This window comes from Atractosteus spatula, chromosome 13 (genome assembly GCF_055471065.1).
Source record: "Atractosteus spatula isolate fAtrSpa1 chromosome 13, fAtrSpa1.hap1, whole genome shotgun sequence".
In the NCBI taxonomy this organism is placed as follows: Eukaryota; Metazoa; Chordata; class Actinopteri; order Semionotiformes; family Lepisosteidae; genus Atractosteus; species Atractosteus spatula.
The window spans coordinates 39,722,943-39,735,893 of record NC_142718.1 but is presented as its reverse complement, the minus strand read 5'-3'; the positions used below and the strand labels follow the sequence as shown (position 1 = coordinate 39,735,893).

The following is a 12,951-nucleotide window of genomic DNA, read 5'->3' as shown; positions in this document are numbered from 1 at the left end:
GTCTCTTTCTGAGCATGTCTCATTATATGAAGTGTGTAAGGTCACTGATGTAATTTTCAATGTAATTCTACTTTTCATATAATGGAGATAACTGCTGACAAAATTCGTAAATATTGTCTTGTGACTCTTAATTACAAAGCTTGAAATATTAAAAAAAAAACATTTCTTTTAAAACATTGTCTTTTCCTTCTTTGCACTACAGGGTCAAGCTTGGTAACAGGAATGATTTTCACTTTCAGAAGACATTACCAGGGAATGCTGGTGCTTTTAGGAGGGGAATCCTTCACTGAGGAAAAAGTGGGCATCAGTACAGGCTTAGCTAGATAAGAGAATAGCCAGCCTATCTTCCCCAGATCCCTAGTGCATCTGGGTAAAGACATACAAGTAACAAGACGGGAACCTTTGCAGTGACTGCTCCTGAAAAAAAACTCAAGAGTAATAAAGAATATTGTGTTACAGTTCCAACTGGTACTCTACTAAAGTATTTACACTCACTTGTGCATTTTAACAAACAATTTGAACTCTCACAATTTATTTTTTGCAGTAGTTTTCAATCATGCTTGCTTTATTAACACGGACACGCGTCATGTCAGTTTCTTTTAATTATTATGGAGAGGTTTTTGCCATTGGTACTGAAACATTGTTTCCAGCCAGCAAGGACTGCCGATCGCATCCTGTGACCTGTATTGCATCGTTTCTTGTGTTTGTATCCGATACCAAACAGCGCTCTTCAAAGTGCTCAACTGATCTGCTTGCTCCAAAGGACTGAACAAAAATAATCTTTCCAGTCAGGTCCGTTTAGTTTGAGATTGCAGGTCTCCCTTAAAGGTGCAAAGTGGTAAGTGTGTTAATCTTAGGATAAAGGTATTCTAGTTCCGCCATCGCCCAGCCAGGGCTTGTGCTCGACTCCTGTGCGCGGCGTCAGGTGCGGTTCTGAACCGTGCTGATCATGATGTTTGGCAACGCATTGCGCCGCTTCCTCCACAGCCCCAGCTCCCGGGAGTACCTCTTGATCGCGCGGAACCACTGGTGCGTCCGAGATTTCTCGGCCGCGCGGAACACGAAGGCCTCCCGGCGGATGTCCAGCAGCTCGAAGGTGTCGCCGCGGTCCGGGTCAGAGGACACCACGCAGTTGCCGAGGCGGATGGGCTCCCGGAGCACGGAGAGCCTGCCGCTGCTCCGGTCCTTGATGAGCACCAGCACGCCGTCCCGCACGGGGCCCTGCGCCTCGTCCGCGCCGCCCGCCGCCGCCGCCGCCGCCGCCCCGTCTGGGCCGCCCTCCGCCGCCCGCTTCAGGCTGACCATCAGCAGGCCGTGCACGCTCTGGAACTTGAGCGCCCTGCTCCCTTTCTTCGCCCACTGGCCGTCGGAGGGCTGCGACAGCTGCAGCTGCCCCTCCATGACGAAGCGGGTGTCCTCGCGGGGCCAGCCCACCGTCTTCATGGAGATCTCCCTCATCTCGATGTCGATGAGCTCCCGGTTCCGGCGGCTGTCCCGGCGGAAGGAGCGCAGGGACCAGGGGGCGCCCTCCTGCTTGGTCTTCATGTTGATGTGCTCCAGGTGGGACTCCACGCGGCTCTTGGCCTCCCTCAGGCTGCTGTGGTCAGGGTGGTGGGCGTGCGTGGCCTTGCTGATGCGGCTCAGCAGCAGGGGGTACTTTGTCACCCTCTGCAGGGGCGCCATCAGGAAGGACCGCAGGTTCATGCGACGCAGGGCGGTGTTGTCGTTCTGGGAGACGTCGAGAAAGATCCTGCCAAAGACAAGCCAGACTGCGTTGCTTTAACCGGCCTCTCACCTCACAGCCTAGACAGAACCGTGAAAGACAACAATTCATACTGCAAAATATTCATTTTAATAAATATTAGTTAATAATATACAGTACAGTACTTCCTAATTCAATGAAATCCAACGCACTGGAAGTCACCACTGACTCAAACATGTCTCAAAATATGTATTATAGCATTTTCCTTAAATCCCTCAAATGATTCTTTGCATACACCTGAAATATCTTAAGTACAGTATGTATGAGCATCAACTTCAATGACTCATTGATATCTCCACAGAAAGATGTAGCTGATACAAGTGCAAGCTAACAGGACCTGGGTATCCTATTCCACAGAGAGTCATTACTGCCTTTTTACTCTGTGGAGTCTGGTTTTCAGCACCTGAGTAGCTCTTTTTCCTTCTCCAGGGAATTGAGCATGTTAACAGATGTAGACTGCTGGAGACAGTAAGTCTGAAAAGCTGGAAGCATATTGACAAAGTCGAGAAAGATCTCCCCAATGCACACAGTCAGGAGGTCTTCGTCACCCTGTAAACAAACGCCAAGAATCAAGACAGTGCAAACATGAACATCAATCCTTCCTGCACCCTTCCGCTAGGACCTACCACACTCCTGTACGCTCATTCATAATCACACTCCTACTTTAACCAAATGCCCCTTGCCTTTTTTTTTTCCCTTTGGACTACCATAACAGACATATGCCACACAGAACAACTTAATTATTTTAACTCAACTAAGTGTTTTGTTCTGGCACACTGAGTGGGGATTATGGAACAAGCTAACCAAGCATGTGGTTGAGTCTGATACTTCAGCTTCTACAGGAAACAGCTGGCTGAGATATCTGGACCAATAAGCTACTAACTAGCAAATGAGCCGATTGGCCTCCTCTTGTTTGTAATCTTTTTATGTTCTTATTGTAACTTTTCATTGTCCGGGCACTGTTAAAGACAGCTGCATAGTTCAGAGATTTTCAACATGGAGCAGCAGCTTTCCAATATGACCTATCTTGTTCGCATGATGTAATTTAGCCACAACTACTGTCACCTAAAAGGGTGAGACCCTGCCAGATGACTGGGGTTGAATGCCGAGATGTTATCACAAGTTTGTTATTCTGTCACTCCGTCAGGGATTTTTGCATTAAGTACGATCATTCAAAAGCTTAGAAACTCATCTAGAAAGTCAGTTTTTATCCTCTTTTTAGGAAGAACAAAACACTGAGATATTGATTTCCAATTACTGATCAAGAAATCCATTCTGTTCTGAAATATTTCAAGATAGAAACCTAATTCTTCTGCACTGTAAAAAAAAAAACAAGGTAACAAAAACATAACCCAAAACAAACAAACACTTGTGGGAAACTCATGTGTTTGCCTGTGGAATTCAGCTCTCTCACATGTTCCCTGGCTCCCGGCCTACCTGATCGAAGGCCTGGTCTATGCTGTCCTGCAGGTGCTCTGTGAACTTCTCATTGAGATCAATCAGCTCCTGGACGTTGCTGAAAACCACAGCCAGCTGCTCAGCTGTGAGGAGCCCCGCTGTCTGCATGGGGCAGTAGAATTCCTCCTTGATGATCCGGAGGTCCTCCCTGTAGCTGCACTCGGTGTTGAGGAATTCCAGGATGGCCTCTTTGCGTTCTGTCCTGAGCTTCAAGCACCTGTCGCACAGGCTGTCCTTCCTGCCTGCCTGGGGCTCCCAGGTGGCGCTCCTGTGTCCGCAGTCGGGGCAGGGCCTGTGCGAGTCCCAGGCCCTGCTGGAGGCCGGGGCAGGTTTCCAGCTCTTTGCCAAGGCGGGTCCATAGCCGCTGTCCGCCCTCTCCACCCGCGCGCCCCCCCGGGGGTCCTCCTCGTCCTCGTCCCGGTCGGCGCTCAGACCCACCACGCCGCTGTCAGAGCTGGCGTTGCTGGTGCCGCTCCAGCGCTGCTGGGCCCCCCGGCCGGCCCCAGCCCGCCACTCGGAGCCGCCGCCCGCGCCGGACTCTGTGGGGCCTGAGGCACCGACAAACCCAAACATTTTAATCTTTACGTCTTCACTCGTTCTTTTCGCTTAGTTAAAACTGGAGCGCTCGTCTAGGAACGAAGAACAGGACCTGCTGTCCTGCGTTAGCCGAAGCCCTGCTTTCGGCAACACGGTTACCTTTGGTGAACCAGGGCCAAATCAACAAAATTACTGGCTTGCTAAAAACGAATTTCACGAAAACTCGCTTTCCACTCTCCTGAGATGGGATCTTGGTGAGCACAATTATGGAAAACCTACGGCACAAATCATGTTGGACTTTTTAGCAATAATCCTAAACTAAAGCTACAGTGATGCAGCTGCCTTCCATACGGAAGACTAGGCAGAGTCAAGTCAGGAAGCCCTTTCCTGGGACTGCAGGGGAAGTAGGATCTTAAGGTGAGCAGGTCCAATCAATCACTTAAAGCTTTCCCTCTTCTCGGGGGACATGCACTGTGCTACTGTGCCAGATGCAATATATCAAAAGACAAATGCATCAGCTTTTCCGAGGTACCAGGGTGATATATGGGATATTTCCTTCGATCTCTAGTGCCAATGAAAATTAAAAAAAGAAAAATGTGAGCTATAAATTATAGACCATTCTTTTGTGAGGACGGCCTAACATTTTCACCTAGATAAATGTTCCTTGTTTACTGTTTACACTTTGTAAACAGTCAGGCTTAGGTGTTATTACATTTAGTATGTGTGGGTGAAGTATCAAACGAAACTTTGGATGTGTTGCTAACAAGAGAGGCCCAGTGTGAGTGGTGAAAGGACAGTCATTTTTAAGGGTAAAGTCTGGCTTCTCTTTAAGGAACAGATGGCTAAATTATATGATTAAAAAAATAATACACTTAACCTGCAATGACAATAATTTTGTGATCTTACAGCTGTAAAGGTCGTCACCACAGAAAACACCCACCAAAAAAAGGGTGTACAAGCTAAATAAGTGCTAAACTATAAAATAGTGGCACCCAGTCCTGGTTCTGACAGACCTCCTTGTCTTCTTTTTGCTGCAGCCAAGTTCAGAGGCAAACTGATGTCCGTTTTATGTGTGGTGGCAAATTTTTAAATGGGATTTGTAACAACAGAGTATCAGTGCTGTAGCAGCTTCTGAGTTTCAGAACCATCCTCAGTTAAATGTCTAGTTGAACTGTAACCAACTGGACTTCTGTAGATAGAAGATGAAGTCAATCTAGAAAGGTATAATACACTGTCATTCCCTCTTGTGTCTGCTCATCATAAATAGCTGTTTAATCACAAATAAGAGGAAGCAAGTTGTGGATATAAGGATTAAAGGTCTGTATACTGAAACACTGTGCTTAAAGTTAGGTATTTTTGGAACTTAGGACTGAGTGCCGGAGCAAGTAAACCAAAAGTCTAAACAAGCAGGCAGATCAATTACATCATCAGTTAGCACAGGTAAGGCAGAGCTCAGCTGGAATGAAAACCAGCAGACACAGCCACACTGCGTTCCTCCAGGACCAGGGCTGGGAACCACTGCTACAGGAGCTTTAGTGCTTGTAGTCATGAGACGTGAAGTGAAAGTATGAGCGCAGGCCACTTCTATAAATGCTTTGTAAAGGTACATCAGAATAGTAACAGCAGGGTTATTTAATTTGCCCAATCTATAAGATCACCAAGGCCACTGAAGAAGGGAAAACCCAAACCACTCACTGGGGTCCTTGTCTTGGCTCCGGCGCTGACTGTGAAGTCGCACCACGGCTGCAATCTTCATTTCCAGCTGCTTCCTCTTGGTGGCGTCGGCAGGCATGGGGTCGCTGAAGTGAGGCCGGAGCCGGCACTCCCGCTGAGCCCTCACAGGCTCGGCGGTGTTGTAGGCGGCGTCCGAGCTGGACCTTCGGCAGCCAGGACTGGACTGCTGGAATAAGAGCGAGACCCATCAGAGCCCATTCCGAGTCTCGGCAAGGCTTAAGAGACCTGGAACAGAGGAGAACCCCCTCTGGAGAGGGAGAGAAATCTGTCCACTACACAAGCAAAAACCAAGAGCTGTGAGATGTCATGATTTAATAGGCAAAACAGGGAAGGGCCACGAAGACTCCTCGGTCCAATCACTGATGATCTGAAACTTCATCCAAAAGGAACAGGTTGGGAAATATAAAATCCTGTAGCTTAATTTTAAACACAATATGTATCAATCAGTTATGGAATTTCTAACTTATAGTAAAGCAAAATGGAGGGACAGTGTAAATGAAAGTAAACAGGAAACTATTACTACTGTGTTTAAGGGACACCAATTCACATCACTCCACTCTTATAACCCATTTAAATGGTTAGAGCAGTGAGCAACTACACACATAAAACCACACATATCAGCATCTGCCCAAGGCTCAGAACGTCAGTCTCCCAGAGGCATGGTCCGCATGTGGTCTTCGCATTGTTTTTATTACACCTTTTAGCAGATGCATACAGGTGCAGCAGGTACAACATTCCTCAAAATACAATGCATTTAGTGACGCCACGTCAACGAGGTTAAAGAGTATCAATTCTTAGCATCCTGATAGTATACTAGTACTTACTAGTAAGTAGATATTTAATTTTACATTCAGAATTATTACATTATTAATCATAAGTATTAAAATGTTCTCATTGGTAATCTGCCTCTAAATAAGAACACTTAAAAAATAAATTCCGTACAAGCAGGCAACATCACAAACGGCACAAAAAACGAACCTGGGCTGTACTCCTTTGCAATGCATCCTGAAATCTTGCACTGCACACTAATGTATGCTTCATAATATAAATCCTGCCCCGGCCCCACATGTCATTCATGTTGTACAGTTTATTTTGCTGTGCATTCATTTTTATACATATTAACCAAATGCCTTCCTGACGTAAAAATTGATAATCATAAAGCAGCCTTACACATTCTGCAGGTTGTGCTCCAGCAGGCTGGTTATTAGTCTCCGTGCTGCAGGCCGGCATCGTCATGGAAACCACAATGGATTGATTGCCTTCCTCCAGAACAGTGATGTCAGCTTTATCAACGTCACGTGAGATCATGACTGGCGACTCGGCAGCGATTTCTGCACTGCAGCTGGGGAAAATACGGCAGCATGCCTTGAATTATTATTCTTGGCACTTACACGACTAACAGTACCATTCTGTTACATCCCCCCAAGACCTGTTTCCAAGCAAGACAGAGGGTCTCTGTATGAACTAATTAGACTCATCCATTCATATTAACATTTGAACTCGATGACTTGAGGGCTCGGATTTCTGGAAAGATACCTGAGTGTATCCACCAATGTTTTCCCCATCCTTTGTGTGCATGTATGGCAGTCTTGAAGCACAAGACAGCTACAGTATATGTAACCTCAACATGTCCTCTTGATGACCCCATCAAACAGTACAAAAGCAGCAAAGGATTTACTGGAAATACAGTGAGCACACAAGAGCATTTCAGGAAAAATCAAATAAATGAATTGTTATTTACTTGCACATAAAGTAGGTGTTAGAATACCAGCTAAACATTACCCCCTTTTCCATTTAAGTGGTGATTTTTAGCATTTATTTAAGAAACATTTATGCACGTAAGAAATACTAGGCAACAAGACTTTTTTTGGCTGTCTGTTAGATTAGTACTGCTACGTATCAGAAACGACATTACCTGGTGAATTCGTGCAAAAAAGTGCAATTAATCGCGTTTAAAGCAACTCTGATTATTAGCAGTCTTTTAGCCGAAACCCATTAATGTTCCAGCGGTTGCGAGTACTATTTGCATGAAAATAAGCCTCAGTGCCGCTTTGAAATAAACCTGTTCAGGCGTGAAGAATATTTAAGTGTGCTCTGAAAGGCTTGCAGCTCCTGAAAGGCTTCACCTGAACTTTATTGGAGTTTGGAATAGGTTTATTCCATGCTGAAAAAAAGGGAGAAAGAAAACGCGTTTCGGCCGTGAAGCCTTCTTCAGGTGTTTTACAAACTATAAAGTCCATCCTATTTTATATTAATTTGACCCTATAAATTGGATTACTTCTGACTAAGGATTTTAAAATGCTTTGAAGCTACAAAACAAGATCCTTCTTAACAATTAAAACCCATTATGTGAGAGAATAAAGGAAACTTCAGCGTCATAAGTAACAAATCATGCATCTTATTTTCTAGAGTATTTTAAAGCAGAATATACAATTTGCAAACTTGTGTTCATGAAATTTCTCTTCTAAAACAACAATAAAAAGGGAAGGAAACATTTCAGGAAAAAAGGCAAAACTACTACATTTAAATTCAGCTTGCATCTGAAGATGAAGAAAGGTAAGTGCAAGTTCAGGTCCTTTTTGTGAAGCTCCAGTTAGGTGTGACTGTTGTGGTTTATTTCACCACATGTGTACCTCTGTACTCAATTTGTCTTTCTAGTTTTCAGACCCATTAAGCAGTTCTTTCTTTAAACAGATTCCTGGCTTCAGCATCTAGTGTGTAATGAATGAAGAGCCTCTACATCATACAGTAAAATTACCAACATGGTTTTCTATAAAAAGATACGTTCATACTGGAATGAAGTCATTCATTGGATGTCATTGATGTGAGAGAAATCTCTGATTAGCAAAGTGTGAAAGTATGAATTTAGTGATATTCCAGGCTCACTGGAATACATGGGGGATTTTAGCTGATGTTTATTATTTCAGAAAATTAAAAACAAATCAAATCAAAAAGTCAAATCATCAATAAGCTTTCACAAAGCTTAGGTTCCACAGCATTTTAATTTTTACCTGGCTTTAGCAATGACTCAGTCTGGTATACTTATCGATTTATCCTGAATCTTCACTGTTGTTACAAAGCAATTAAATCACAATAAAAGGTAACAGTTGCACTGTCGTCCTCACTGTCAGAGCACAAAACAACAGTTCTGGAACTGACAGAGAATGAGCTACTTTAAGCTGACCAGGTACAGAATTCACAACCAGATAATGTTGGACACAGCTTCTTTGAAAGATCAGAATGTCAAAACCATGCACCAGTCCTTTTGTTTTTGTGGCTAATTTAAAAAAGATATATTATGAAATGCTGAAACTGTAATGTCAGGGGTCAAAGTAAACTACTGATCTATAAGATCAAAATTCTTACCTGTAGAACAAATTAAATTTCTGTTGATTTTCTTTTTCCTCAAGCTAACAATACTCAAAAATTGACTATACAACACAGAACACCAGAGTGGAAACAACACATTCTAATGTAGGGATGTACATACAAAATCCCTCAGAGACCTCTGAACTTTTCAAACCTGGCTTTGCAGGAAAGGATTTCTGCACAAGTATACATCTAATACAACATAGATTATAGGAATACACAACTGTTATATTTTGTATTGGAAAATTATTTGATAGTTACGCCATTTCACTCCTTGCAATATACAGTGCTAACAGAGGTACAGTAGTTGGTATATTCACAGTGTAGCAGTGAAATCAGTTAAATGAGAACTGTGGTATGACAAACACACATTTCTGTGGATGACAGTGGACTTCATGTTGTGGAAAATATCTTTAGAACTTAAAATCATCATCTTAGGTTGTGTAAAATACCATAAAAGCCAGTACAAAGTACACATTTTTCATCATTGCAGGATAAAGGGCTGGAGAAAATATTCCAGGCAGGAGATGTAGCAAACACACATCTGTTATACTAAGGAGATTTATTTATTACTATTATTACTTAATTATTTGACTGACCCTTTTATCCAAAATGATTTATATCTGCACCCACTTTAACAGCTGGGTCTTCCACCAGACCAATCCAGGTGCAGCACCTCGCTCAGCACCAGCTGCTTCCCACCTAGGGTCTGAACACACAGCCGTCAGCCCTGCCCACGTCTCCACATTGCTACTCATGCAGATCACAAGTGCACCGCCGGCCTTTCGCCCTGCCCTCGGAGGTACTGTTCAAAATGAGCCAGAGCTTCACTTGTCTAACCAGAGCAAACTCTGAGCTGCCAGAGCCCTCCCCTGCTGTTCTGAGCCATGGGAGCAGGCAGAGCCTGGGAGGAGCAGGAGAGCTGCTCTGGAAGATTGATCGTTAGAGCCACTTTGGAAACTCTTTTCCATGTTGTTAATTGGATGCCTTCGGCACTTAGGTAAGTGCTGTACTGTTAGTTATTCTTTATAGTGTGATTATAGGACAGGATAGCTAACTGTAGTGTTGATGTGTTTGGTGTGTTCTTCATTATTTTTTGGTGTAGGATCAAAATAAATCTTGGCCTTTTTTGGTTTCAGGTTATCGATCTTCATAAATTTAACGGGATAACCACTTTGTCCACCTTGTCAGCCCAAAGGAGGCAAAACCTATTGCTCATTGACTTACCTCTTCTTTATCAGGTCAAGAGCTGAGCCAATAAAGCCATCTTTCATTTTCGAGATTTTCGCCCCGTAGCTGGAGAGATCCGTGCCGTCGAGCAGCAGCGATGTGCAGCAGGTGGACTGGGCCTCGGAGCTCTCCGGGCGCTCTGGAATGGTGCCGTCCTTGACATTCTGCGTCTGGGTTCGACTGTGATTAACCCCTCCCCCTTGGGACACGGGCAGAGCTTGGGGAGGTGACCTAGGTATCGGACTTGTGCATATTGGAGCGGTCCTGCCATGTCCAGTTTCGGTTTGACAACTATTCGCCTCTGAGCTTGCATCAAGGCCTAAGACCCTGTCATTGGGTTTGGAAGTCATTTCACATGGTGTGCTTTGACATTCTTTCTTTTCTGAGGTGCAACCCTGCTCTGAAGAGGTCTGGGGAGGCGTCTGACAGTGCTTCTCAGTGGTGTGATCCCTGCTCAGTTTGTAGTCGGCCGACTCCCCTGCTGAAGAGCACTCGGCTTGCCTTTGAACCATCTTGTTGGCAAGTTCGCTGCTCTCCTTTTTCCTCATCATCTTGAATTCCTCAAAGGTAGGGATGTGCAGCCTCCCCTTGGGGTATCTCTTTCGGTCCACTACTAACTCCGATGGGGAACTATTTTCACTTCTGCCACTGTTCTGTGTTATGGATTCTGCAGTGTGGGATTTCACCACCTCACTGCGATCATCTGGAGGATGAACATTGAGATTGGGCGTGCTGTTCTGTCTCCTGAGCTGCAGCCTTCTCATGACTTCCTGCTTGATCTCCTCTGGGCTGGTTATTCGATGGGAGAATGACGATCTCTGTCTGTTTAGCGTGACATTGTGATTTAAAGCAGTGCACTGACCAAATGCCTCACAGCAGTTTAGAGAACCAACACTCTTACAGTCTCTGGGAGTCAACCCGTTTTCTCGACAGTCCTTTGCCACTATGTCACACAAAGCAACTTGGGGACGCACTGGTTTATTAGCTTCCGCGGCCCTTGCGCTCTGAAGCCGGAGCTTTTCTTTCAAACCTCTTTTGGCATCTCCATTCATGATCCTTTCGTCCATAACGGGGAAAAGCCACTGGGGAACTTTGGTGAAAAGGGGAAGGTCCTTCCTAACCGGCACTCTCCGGGGATGGAAAGGGATGTTTTCTGAAGCAGGCAGCAGATCATACATTGGAGATCCTTCAGCGGCATTGTTGTACCAATGACTGGTGGCTGTGCAACGGAAAATGAACTCACTGTCCACACTTTTGTAAGGGGGGCTAAAAGAATACAAGCTGGTATCCGAAACCGCTGTCCAATGCAAGTTCTCCATGCTCTTGTAGAGCCTGCTGCTGGTGCTGTTGACACAAACACCAGGGCCATCTGGATATGGTTCTGACTGCATAGCACATCCGTCCTGATGCACCAGCTGGGAGTCTGGGTGCTTTAGTGGGTGCATGCTGTTGGTGGAGCAATACCTCAGACCAAGGTTGGTCAGAAAAGCATTGTTATGGCACCCAGGCATGACCTGGCATTGCCCTTGCCCATCCTGGAGGCTAGCATAGGTCATGGTATTTTGACGTGGAAAGTCAGACAAAGGATTTCCTAGGAAGGAGAGGGATGCTGGCAGGTCACTCAAGCATCTTTCCAAAGCAATACTGCAGCCAGCAGGAGACCCTGCTGCTGAGTAGTCACATGGTGTGGTTTTCACATCTGGCATCGAGGCTTCTGAAGTCCCGGACTCCATTCTTCTAAGAGGAGCGAGAGGAGGAATGCCCTGTGGAAATTAAGGCGCACAGCAGGAGTTTCGTCACCACTCGTTTTCACACTCGAGATACATCAATTATTTAAAACCAAGCGCAAAAACCAAACCATTTTCACAACAAAAGGAACAAAGCAGAAAAAGAACAAGAATGACAGAGTATCCTAATGAATCGATGCACAGTAGAAAGCTTTACACACATTGCTTAAAGGCAGAAAAGGTCATTGTACTGTATTTCTGGGGTTCAAAATGTGTAATCCGCACATCGCTTTTCAAGATTTCCCTGCCCTTTCGGCTACTGTTTCTGCTTAGATTTTACCACCTCTTTAAGAAATCCCATCTTCTTTCAATTCACATACCATAAAAGAATTTTAATCCTTCATGACAACAAACAAGGCAAGTATGGTTTATGCTAGTTGGTCTCCGGCTCACTGCAACCCTCACTGGACTGTGCGACTACTGAACATGGTTGGAAGTTGGCTAGGTCTGAAAAGAGGTGTATATCTGACTGATTTCCCCTATTGTAATTAGTGTAAAATGTCTGGATCCAAGATTATACCTAATCTTCATAAAGATATTGGGGTGAAAAGGCACATGTTACAATGCAGCAACACAAATGCAAATCTGTGGTATGAATAGAATCTTTACACAATGGATTATATATTTATACAGAAAAATAGTCAAGGTATGAATCATGAAGTTATATAAATCATAAGAGTACTGTATACTGTCCACATACATTAGAATGGATGATTGAATTTCGTGAATCATAAAATCTCTGCACTTTCAACTTCAAGATAACTGCTGGAAACATGTACACATGTTTATGTCAGCTGTCATTCTAGTTTAAGCCATCCATGTAATATACATATACAACTAATTTATTGGGTTGATGGCTTTATCCAAACTGACTTGCACATGCACCTATTTATACAGCTGGGTATTTAAGTGGAACAATTCGGGTGAAGGATCCTGCTCAAGGGTTCAACAGCAGGGTCTCACCTGGGATTTGAACCCAGTACCTTCCAGTTACAAATGCAGAACCCTCATCACTGCTCCACACTGGTGCCCGGATGACAAATGCATTCGAAACAGCTCGGCGTGCAACCATTT

General features: G+C 44.6%; 1 protein-coding gene across 1 annotated transcript; it reads right to left on the bottom strand.

Annotated features, from left to right (window-relative positions):
* Positions 1-752: 752 nt before the first annotated feature.
* Positions 753-11,823, bottom strand: arhgef49 (Rho guanine nucleotide exchange factor 49). The gene is made up of 6 exons (XM_088930551.1): positions 10,088-11,823; positions 6,662-6,833; positions 5,453-5,657; positions 3,200-3,768; positions 2,166-2,311; positions 753-1,750 (listed from the first exon to the last, which is right to left on the bottom strand). Exons 1-6 carry the CDS (start codon positions 11,821-11,823, stop codon positions 922-924), a joined length of 3,657 nt encoding a protein of 1,218 aa, XP_088786677.1. The 3' UTR covers positions 753-921.
* Positions 11,824-12,951: the final 1,128 nt, after the last annotated feature.

What these genes read in the sequence shown, in the direction of transcription:
- arhgef49 (XM_088930551.1), bottom strand. Translation starts at nt 11,823, where the DNA reads ATGGAGTCCGGGACTTCAGAAGCCTCGATGCCAGATGTGAAAACCACA. An exon ending in CTTGACCTGATAAAGAAGAG is followed by an intron (nt 6,834 to 10,087) that starts GTAAGTCAATGA and finishes TATTTTCCCCAG; the next exon opens with CTGCAGTGCAGAAATCGCTG. An exon ending in TAGACCAGGCCTTCGATCAG is followed by an intron (nt 2,312 to 3,199) that starts GTAGGCCGGGAG and finishes GTTTGTTTACAG; the next exon opens with GGTGACGAAGACCTCCTGAC.